The sequence below is a fragment of the Camelus bactrianus genome, chromosome 5, assembly GCF_048773025.1.
Source record: "Camelus bactrianus isolate YW-2024 breed Bactrian camel chromosome 5, ASM4877302v1, whole genome shotgun sequence".
NCBI lineage: Eukaryota > Metazoa > Chordata > Mammalia > Artiodactyla > Camelidae > Camelus > Camelus bactrianus.
Genome location: NC_133543.1, coordinates 45,305,162 through 45,316,818, shown reverse-complemented (window position 1 = coordinate 45,316,818; position 11,657 = coordinate 45,305,162). Strand labels below are relative to the sequence as shown.

Genomic DNA, 11,657 nt, shown 5'->3' with positions numbered 1-11,657 from the left:
CCATTGTTCTCTAGATACATTTTGCTATGTCAGTATGACATGAGGTCACCTAAACCTTGATAGTTTTCAAAGAGAGGGTATATAACCCCATACGGCTTTTCCTTACTCCTGGGAATTTTTCTTTTCTTTCCTTTGAAATACAAGAACCATCACTGTCATAGACAGCCATCATTTACCCAGAGCTCATCAGACACCTTCCTAAGTGGTGGAACAAGAACGTACTGCTTGGGAGACTGCAACGGAATTTTAAACTACTAAAATAATACCTCTACATTTAGTAAGTTTGACATCTTAAATCTGAATCCCAAATTTCCAGAAATTCTGAATGTAGATTACAGGTTGTATGTAGAAAAATACAGCCTTAATCATATGGTCAGATGCCTCTTTAATGTGCTCAGTTCATCCTTTCCCCCTTTTAATAGAAGTTGGTATGTATCAGAAGTCTTGGTGGCCCTCCACCAACAATGAACTTCTCTGTACAACCTGAATTGGTAACTAGCTTCCTGCCTCGAATCTATTCTGTCACAGATTCAGGTACAGGTACTCAAACATTAAATCCCATTCCAGTTATAAATGAGGCCTCTCCTGATAACTAGTCCATATTTTCGGAGTATCTTATCCAAAATCAAAATACAGAATGATGTAATTTGCTATGTTTTGAGTTACACCCAAATATCCACAGAAGACACATATTCTGCAAACCCAGTTGCCACAGCACCTGAACTGTTCATCATTTTAACCTGGCTAAGGCATTCAGTGTTTGGAAGGAGAGGCCTACTAGCAGCATTTGAAACAACTCCAGCATGAAGCAAAGGGCACCATTCAAGCGGGACGTGGGACCCTATATAGATATGTTTTGCTATGAGACCAGGATCAGAGTGAAAGACTGTCTATACACAGGAATCACATTTGATGGCAGGAGAAGGGAAGAAACAAGGTCCTCTGGAGAAATGGCTAGGAACCCAACATGCTGAAGTCAGTATTTTTTTTTCCTTCACAATTTGCTCATGGACCATCTTAACTCTTTAAAATAGAGATAAGTAATAAACAACATAATTTAGTCTGTATTATCCCTAAATTGTTAGTTTTTATATACAGCTAAATGAAAAACAAGTTCAGGTAATGAAATTAAATAATTACTTTTGATTCATATTTAACCATAGTACCATGAGGCTACTAAAATGACTCTTCAGACTCTATGTATGGGAGGCACGCTGTGCAGAGGATTGAAACACACAGTACAGTAGACACAGCAGGGATGCGCCTAATGATGGCACTCACACGTACGTTGAGGGCCTAATCATTCCAGCATGAGCCAAGCCTTTAAAACTTCAATCTTTTTGAGTATGACCATACTCACATGTAGGACCTCTCCTTAGCCCACAGTCTAACGCAATCTTTGAGGAAAGCTTAATACTTTATTTCTTTTTACCAAAAATATTAGAAAGGATTTGTATGGTGACATAGACCATGGTATTCAGAGATGAGGAGCACACCTAAAAGAAAATATGGAAATTTGAGAGGAAGGAGGAAAGGACAGAATAATTTGTAAAGCACATTTCCCCCCTCCTTCACAAACATGAAGAAATAGTAATTTTGTGGCTTGCACATTAGTTTCTAGAAAAACCTCTCAGAGGAAATTATATTAACATCTTTTTTTTCCCACAAAAAGTGGTTTAAGAAAAAATACAAAAGATGCTCTTATACTTCTTACCTGGTTGGGATTGGGACTTCAGCCAGCCCCTGAAGCAGCACAGCTGGAGACAATCTGACAAACGCAACTACGGTTCGATCCAAAAACTCCAATTCTCCAACTAAGATGTTTGAAGCTTCAGCACCTGGAGGAATCTTCTTCATAAAATGCAGATCGACCTGCAAGCATCACAAAGTAAAAGAAGATAAATCAAAACTGGAAAAATTTGCTAAATCATATTCTAGCTTCACACATGGTAATCCATCAATAAATAATAGTTTAAATAAAAATACTTCTATAAATATGGTTTAATAAATGTTTAAAATAGTTAAACATCTCATTTGCCCTTTAAAAATAATAACTTTTAGTTGTCCATTTCTCTAATTTGCCGTCAATAAGCTAAATACTCAAGTTTCTCTATTCAGTATTTTTAAAAGATACAATTCAGGCTTAGTAATCTTGAAATTTTCAGGGAGAAAAGAATATGTATTCTATTAAATGAATACACTTTGATGATAATTTAAGTAGCATTTGCCAATAGATCCAAGTATTTGTATACTATATTATCTAAATTTTGTTCACAATACATTTCAATTCATTAATACTCAAAACATGTCCATTTCAAAAAAGAAAATCTATATATAATCGTTATTCTCTTTATGGTATAAATTATGACTTTAGTCTTCATTTTTATTTTAGCTGTTCCATATCCTTCACATTCTATAATTGGCTTTATCATTCTTCAATTTTAATTTCTCATCAGAGAAACTACATATGGCAGAGTAAAAAAAAAAAACAAGAATAAAAACATAAACATTTGGAGTTGTTGAAGAGCCCGAGTTGAATTTCTGATATGAGATGTCTGTGATTGAAATGAATTCATACAAAAGTGTCATTAACAAAAAGAAATGCTTAGAATAAAGGGTGAAGTCTGAAAAACGAATGTTAATATTCATGAGAGTAAATATCAATTTTTACACACAGGGCCTCAGTGAAAACCAAACAGTGATTTTAAAGTCAATTTTACAAGGCCTATTTCTTGTTTCTAATTCATCTGAGTTGCTTTTAATGGAAATCTGTTTGTAGGGAGAATAACAGTTTGACTGCTGTAGTAATTGTTTCTATGCTTTCATGTTAACGAAATGGAGACCAAAGATCAAAGTAGGAACAGGAGAAACAGAGGAAAAAGGAGGAAGTGGCTGGGAGGGGAGGAGGAGGAGTTGGAGGACAGGGAGAGGGAGAGGAATGTGGAGGAAGAAGAGGGGAAGGAGGAGGAAAAATAAGAGGAGGAAGAAGAGAAGAGAGAGAGAAAGATAAAAGAGCTTTGGCAAATATAGGTGAGGCCCGGAAGACTTTTTAGGCCAGATATTTCTTCTGCAAGTTTAATAATTTAAGAATATTTTTCCCAAGCAATTTAAAATGAAAAAAAAAAAAAAAAAAACCCAAACTTTTAGTAGGAATACCTTAGGAAGTCCATAGCCAGACTTTAGTGACTACATTAAATATGTTGCTTTCTAAAATCAAGACCTCAGCACAGCTATTTAGAAGGTTTTTTCAACTACTTAAGTTTTTTGTAAGATAAGGAATGTTTTTATGCTACAAAACATAAAACCCATTATAGGGAGTATACATTTTATCACAAGGATTAAATATAAAAATAAGCCTCAGCACTCCACTAAAAATATCAAATAGAGGAATGTTCCACTTTAAAGAGAAAGAAAAATGATTCAACAAAGCAAAACTGCCTGTAAAAAATTATGACAAATATAAATTTCAGAGGTTTTTAACCTATAAGCATGCTTCTAAACATAAATTTGTAAACTCCTAAAATATATACATTGGGATACTATACGGTAAATTATTTTCCTTTTATAGAATCTAACCTTTTAATTTATAGGTACAAAAATATTTATTTATTTTAATAATAGAAGGTTAAATTCCATGGGAATTATTATTGTATTTTTGTATTTATGTTTCTAGCTAAGAGAAATGCACACACTGAAGAATGCTTTAAATTAGTAATGCATTATAATTTCACTTTAGTGTATAAATTCTCAAGAAGAGAATAAAAGAATACCCATACACTATTAGCCATGTGAGAAAAACATAATAATTTTCCATAAGTCTTTCAAAGACTAAAAGAGTAAACTGTTAAGTTTCTCCCCAATAGAAATAGCAATTATACAATATTAATACAGTGGAACAAAATTTAAAATGAGAAAATAGCTTTTTAAGAAAATCTGTAAGTGATAAACAATCTGAGTTGTACTGGCAATACTTGTCATAACGTTAATGTGACACGTTTAAATTCCACCTGGAAAAGTTTTTACAAAATCATTTATTTCTTGACAAGTGCCATAACCTTAAACATTGAAGTCTATGTCTCTGGTAGATGGCAATTATACACATGACTGCTTTAAGATTCAATTTAATTAAGTCAAGGAGTAGGTATGCTAAAATGGCTTAATTTTATAAAAGAAAATATATGGTCCTTACATTTGATTTTTTTGCATTATATAATATCTAATATATCATTGGTTGATATCTGTTATTTAGAAAATGCATTAAAATATACAGAATTTAATTTCAAGATTAGTAAGTTTATCTTGATTTAAAATGTAATAAACTCTAGCTAAATAACAGATAAGTAGTCATTATATTTTATGCATTATATTATGTTAATGTTGGAGTAGCCATATATTTGGGGGTAATAGATTATATATTACCTAATTATATGACACAATTAAATATTACATTATTCCTGGAACAGTCCTATATTTTTGTATTTGTGTTAACATATGATTCATAAAGAACTTTATTTGGCAACCTAACTACCTTTCAATATAACAAAAGATCGCATTTAAGGACCATAATTTAACCTCTTATAAAACTGCAAATACCAAAAACAGCTCTGAGAAACTAGGTTGAACAGCATCCCTGAGACAGTCCTCAAGCGGACTTAAATACTTGAAATAAACATAAAGAAATCTTGGAATGTTTTGGTTCTCTTAACAGAATCTTGAAGAAATCAAGCTTTCCTCCTATGGATCTGCATTTATATTCACACTTCTAGGGTCTCCAAAAGTTTATGCTAAGGAGAAAAGATGCTTTATTCTGGGAATCTGGTACTTAACTTGTGGGTGACAAACATTTATATCTCTAGGGAACATGGTTAGTCAGAAGGTCATGGTGGAACTAGAAGTGTCTGGACAAGCTATACACTGAGATGTGAAGGAAGGACAGATGGGACATTATGGAGAAAGTCTGTCTTAAGTCCATTATAGGAAGTACAAGAAAATTAATAGAAATTCTCCAGAGAGAAATGGTGTTACAACACTGGCCAGCCAGTGATCTTGAGCAGCTCTCTTAATCTGGGATTCAGCTTTCTCACCTTCTAAATGAAATTTCTAAAGTTTACTACAATTCTAAGATTTAATAATGCAACTCTTTATATTTCACATATTAAAGATGGATACAGAAGAGAGTTCTCTCTACACAGAAAATACTGTGAAAGCTTCTTTGAGTCATTTGAAATAAAAGAAACCACCAACATTCGGGAAATACTAAAATAGCTGCCTTCTACATGTCAGTTTAAAAACTATGAAACATCTGCTTTTTAAAAGCTTCACAGGAATCAAAAACCTGACAATTCAGATTATATTTGAAAACACTCCTAAAAAGGAATGAGTTTGATGGGCCTAACCACTGGAAGGGTTAAAAATATATAGACTGTATGCAGATAGTCAAGTCACTTGAAATGAATAAAGACTTTTTTCTTTAACACCTCAAAAGTCTACTGGGGTCTGGAATTTACATATTAAAACTTAAGATATTTAAATGAACAAAGTAATCTATAGACTAACTGATACATTCACTCTGATAAATTCACTACCAAATTGAAATCTTTAGGCTAAAAATCCTTAACTCATGTACCTGCAAAATCTGGCACTAAATTTTGTTTCCATAATAATGTACTGCATTTGTGCCTTTCAAATCCTACTACTCTGCCTTTCCAGATTATAAAGTAAGAAGCATTATTTTGTATTTCAAAAAAAATCCAGAGCAAAATTATCTTGAACCTCACAGGATTCATTCAACACCTATATCCCAAACACTCTTCAAGGCACTAGAGATCCAGTGGAGACCAAAACATATTAAATTCTCGTCTAGTATTTATTTTTGACTCTACTATTTCCATTGATATTAATGGTAACAGCAACAACAATAGTAATAGTAGTAGTAACCACATTTTATTGAACACCTACTGTAAGCCCAGCACTCTGCCATTTTCTCACTTAATCTTCTCAATAAATCATAAACAGGTATTATTATTCTTATTTTACAAATGAGAAAGATGAAGTCCAGAGAACTTCTCCAAGATCAGATAACTTATAAATGCTAGAGGTAGGATCTTATGTACTTCCTCAAAAGCCATGCCATGGGCAAGAAACTGAGGAATATAGATTGGCACTGAGTAGAGGGCTCTAGAAATTTAACTTTCCCATTAAAAAATGGAACAGAACAGTGACTGGAAATGGAATAAGAAAGAAAAGAATTAATGGAAAGAAAATCTATTTTTCACTCTTCTATAGTTCAAATTGTTCTAGGGACCTGAGGATAAGACTACTGTCTTCAATTGGTAATATTCATTTTCTCTCAAATGCGATAAAGCATTTTTGAATGCTGCAAAGATAGGTCAGACAACTAAAAGCAAAATGATATAGAGACATAAAATTCAGTGTCAAAGGGTTATATCCTTTTTTAAAAAGGTAAAGGTAATTTATTTGAAGGGATGTGATTTATTATCATTGTTTTTGAGAATGTTAACTGTGCCCTTGTTATACTGTTAATGCCTGCATAAATAAGTAAGCAACTTCTTATGTCATTGCTTTTAAGATATTGTTTCAAATGAAAACATTAGAAATTAAATGTACGGCAGTTTGAGACAATTTTACTCCAACTTGCAGATGAATGAAGATGCAATGCTTTAAAAAAAATTTTTTTTTGGAGTGGCAAATGGAATACATTTGAACTGGCTTACTATTTGAATCACATGCCTCCATACAGTGAGATGAGCTTTGAACCACTGTAGAAACAGAGCCCGAGTATGCCCTCACCTCTCTCTCTTGCTGGTGTGGAGGTCCTTTTTCATGTCTTTGTTTCATCCCACATGGACTAGTATGCCCCTTTTGTTGGCCTCCCAGTCCCTGCACGCATAATTAACAGACTTAAGCCAGTACACCATGTTCCCACAGAGACTCTGCCAGGCACCAGAGGGAGAGCATGCACACAACTGGACCTAGACCATTCTGGCATTGGCGGAGGGATTCTGAAACAGCAACAAGGGGCTGATCGCTATGAATTTTTTCAGAAGCTTGATGCAGGCAACTTCCTATACTGCTGCCTCCCATTCCCACCCCGACCCACTGTTACCGTCATTGCCAGTGCTAAGGACCTGATGAAAAAAAAATTACTTTGAGTTATGACTATTTTAGCCCCTCAGATAAAGAGAATTGTTGATCCTCTTTTCTTCTGGTCAATACTGAAACTCCTCTTTCCTATTTAAGTGTTGTTTTGCCACAGTATACAGTAGCATATATAAAATGTCAGGAACTTGCTAACCAAAATCACACTGTTTTCATAGACTCATTATTTTCCTAGAATACATTCAAGTAAATGATTTCATTTGAATTGTCTCCAGTTAGATGTATTCCTCAACAGAGTTAGTCGCTATGTTTTTATTCAAAACTCTGCTCAATCCTACTAGGTTCTAGTGTTTTACACTAATGTCTTTCTCTGAATTAAGGCAATAAAGCTTGATAGTATATGATTTGCTTTTCCACAAATAGGGGGAAAATGATTTTGTAATAAAAATTAGCAAAAGTTGTAAGCAATAAACTTCTGTTAAATTCTCTGTGAAGTCCAGCTATCCTTTTTACTGGAAGAGATGCATCACACCACGTGGCTGAAAACTGAAGACTAGCATCAAATTTACACACTTGGCTTTGTGAATAAGCAAAATGGTACATGTGAGCTTAAATGTTAACATTGTCAATAACAATATCCAACTTTGACTAAGAAATGAAAATAACGTGCATGCAAGAAAACTGTCAACACCTTTTAAAATTTCTGGTAATTTCTAGTAATAACTCAGTGGCTTACTTACATGAGAAGGAGAAAAGCTTACCTTGCTAAAGTCAACAGTGCTGTTCTCCCTGCTCACATCATTTTTATTTTCAACACAGGCTGGGGCAGACTGAGGAGAAACAACCTGACCTGCTAAAAGAGATTGTTATTACAGAATACAAACAATTACTTACATAATTCTAGACAGATTGAGTGAAATATGAATTAAACTAAACTACCATTGGTTTCTTAATGTATTTATGAGGTAAGCATGAAGGGTTAACATAGATATATATCAATACAAATATTCTTATTTATCAATTACAGATAGAAATGGGAGAATTCAGTCAAGAAAATGTAAACTCTCAGATTAAAACTTTGTAACTTAACAGTTATTCTCTATGAAGAAAGAACATCTACAAAAAAGAGTTTAATAATGGCTTTGAAACATCAGTGATTTCTAAATTTTATCCAAAACTATATATATGTGTATGTGTGTGTGTGTGTATATATATATGTAATCAGGATAGATATATATTAATGATTTAAGCTCAAATTGAAGTATTTAAAATGTAAAGTTTTTTAAAGGGCGAATATTTATTTGAAAAGTACACAGTGTATTTATAGCTTTTATTGCATCTGAAAAAACAAACCTTCTTTGACAATAACTTTTAGAGATTTCTATATGAGTGTTCAATTAGAAATACCTTTACCTCACATAATACGAACACTGAATGTTACACTTGTCACTATTCGATTGCATAAGCATACTGATATTGGTCCATATGAGAAGAGATCAATAAATTTGAATTACATTTTTTTTCCATTAACACTAACCAGCAACTTAATTATTCTGTAGTATTTTCCCCATTATAAGAAAGATTATATTACTTAAGTGAATTGTAGAGGTGGGAATATGACAATGGCTAGAAAAGGGTAATTAAATTCCACTATTCTCTAAATATGAAACATTGTTTTCAATCACAACTTATCTGAAATCTGTCCATATTTAGTAGCTAAACAATACAAATTATTAAGATTTGCTTAATTTCACATGTACCTCACTTTTCCCTAACCTCTCCCCATCCTCACTTGTTACTTTTGCTATGAAATATGTAATGACAACCCAGTTTTGAAGCCTTGACCATGTTTATGATCATAACTCAGTGACTCCAAAACACTGCTCCTATTCTTATGTCTTAGATGGGAAGACTCTTCTTTCTGCCTAGCTCTTCTCTCTACCTGCCTAAATCCAAACTTTATTCAATGTTCACCTTTAGTCTCCTTTCTCCAATTGCTGCAGCCTGGACTTATCTGAATTTCTTCAAACTGACAGTACATATACAAATAAAATTTGTTCTCCTTTTCTTTAAATTGTCTCCGGAAATCCATTTATTCTTTGCTACCTAGAAATTACCAAGTGTGACTTTTTTTTAACGAAGTGTGACTTTGCTACCTAGAAATTACTAAGTGTGACACTAACAATTTACTTTCATATATTACTATCAATTTTGCTTTTTGAACTATTTAGCCTCTCATGCAGGGATCACTTATTAATAGGTACAATTTTTTATAGTTTAAAATTGTATATATTGCCAGAGAGAAATGGGCTTAAAATTCCTGTAGAACCTCAACATTTCACTCCTCTTACTAAACAAAGTAAAATAACACATTTGGTGAGGATTTTAAAAATGAAATTTTAAAGCAAATTCACCTTAAACCATGCATACAAATTCTGATTATAGCAAATTCCAAGAAATATATAAACTTTAGAGGAATAACAGACTTAAGCTGCATCAGTTATTCTCATTCTCCCATTTCTAACTGCAGCGTGCAGCTATGACTGTGAACTGTTCATTAGCAGCCATTTAATTTATCATTCTCAAAAAAAAAACTGTAGTTTTTATTAAAAAAAAACCTTTTACATAATGCATTTGTGCTAACAGATGTCTTCAATCGCCAGTTTCACATCATTTCTCCATATTTTCATGAGTTAGAACGTTAGATATATTTAAACCTAAATTTACTGAATGTTCCATAAAATTAAATGGTAAAATTCAAGGCATGGATAAGTTAAATAATTATATATCTGCTTTCTTATAATAATTTATTTTATGTGATATAAAACTACATGGAAGAACAATTATTTAACTCAATCAGCAAACACATACAAAAATAGAGTCAACCCAGTACAAAATCATCAGCTTTGAAGACATTTAATTGGATAGAAAATATGTTATAACTTAAAATCTGAAGAAATTGAATGGTCTATATTTTCACATATATATTTCAAAAGTAGAACATTTCATAAATTAACTTTATCTCATGTGATATGTTTAAAATACTGGCACTTATATTTCCTTTTGTAAGTATTAATATATTTTTGAGATTTATTCTCTTATTCTTGTTCTAAGATGAAAATTTTACAAAATATTACCTCATAAAGTTGATAATCAGAAAAGGATTTGAAAACAATTTTCTATGAATCTTTTAAGTGATATGAATAATGACCTAGTGGAGAGTATTTAACTAGTTGGAGACATACTAGATGATAACAAATTCCTTGCTAGTTCTAATCTAGATTTATGCATAGAATGTATGTTAATGAAGGAAAAAAAGCATAAAAACTACCAGCCTATGATACAGGAATATAAACCACAAGTTTGATAGCTCATATTTCAGAGATAATAGTTAAATAATAGTAAATATTAGTAGTTGAATATATTTAACCATATCAAAGTTTTAAAAGTACTCCAAATCTTTCTCAATACATACGTTAATTTATTAAAATGAAACAGCACATATTGAATATGTATATTTTCAAGGCAGTATCTGAAACTCTGGCAGGATACAGAAAAATGTGTAGGTATCATTATTTAAAAATGAAACTGACAGGCTTGGTTTGGGTTATTTTGAAAAAAATAAAAGCCTTTAAATAGCTTAAATTTTAATTTACTGTCTGTCTGTCTATCTATCTATCTAAATCTATCATCTAGCTGTCAATCAAACTAAAATCCACACATGAAATATAGTCTACTAAACTACAGGAAATTTCATGAATTAAATAATTTTTATAATTGTGTTACCAATTATAGTCTTTGTCTGTCTAAACATTGGTTTCTTTAGTTTATTTCAATTATCACTGCCTTTCAGAAAAAGGTTGATGGGCTTAGATTTCAAAATGACTGTCATTAACTCAAATACTATTACATAAGAAGAATCAGTAAATTTAGGTTTTGAAAGGGTATTTCTTATTTTCTCCCTGATACCTAAAGCAATAGTAATTCACAGAATGACGATTTTCAGGTACAGGATTTTCCATTCAACCAGAAGTGAGTATGTTTCCTAATAGGATAAAAAAGAATTTGCTAGGATTTTTTTCCCCTCTAGGACAAAATAGTATAAAATTAGGGTTTAGCACTCACATACTCACATATCTGTGTGGAAACTTTATGGATGCTATTCCTGTGATAATTTATCCAATCAATATGTCACACTGCTTGCGGACATACATGTTTTTGCCTATTTCTTTATATTACCTTCACTTTGCCCACTGATCATTGTCCATATTAATATATTCTATAACTAAATGTCTTTGCAATATTTAATCACATCTGTTGCTATAATATTTTAATAACTTTGAAACATTAATATGACTATCCAAAAAAAGACATTTATTAATTCAATAACCTTATTATATCCCATGTAAATTATTCAAAAACTGATGAAAAGTGGACACTATTATTAACTGGGACATGTTTGTGACTATTTAGATGTAAATATTTGATAAACCTAACATCATCCTTATATATTTACCATATATGTTTATTTTTCTAAC

The 11,657-nt window shown here is 32.0% G+C and overlaps 1 protein-coding gene across 2 annotated transcripts in view; it reads right to left on the bottom strand.

The window, feature by feature from the left end:
• SLC4A10 (solute carrier family 4 member 10) overlaps positions 1 to 11,657 on the bottom strand; it is a 250,673-nt gene that overhangs the window by 90,870 nt on the left and 148,146 nt on the right. The window contains exons 7-9 of one of the 2 annotated variants that reach the window (XM_074363779.1): positions 7,881 to 7,972; positions 6,811 to 6,900; positions 1,715 to 1,872 (exon numbers count right to left, since the gene is read on the bottom strand). In XM_074363779.1, the coding sequence (XP_074219880.1) occupies positions 1,715 to 1,872; positions 6,811 to 6,900; positions 7,881 to 7,972 (340 nt within the window). The remainder of the gene's footprint in view (positions 1 to 1,714; positions 1,873 to 6,810; positions 6,901 to 7,880; positions 7,973 to 11,657) is intronic. The other variant, XM_074363780.1, reaches the window with a different exon arrangement.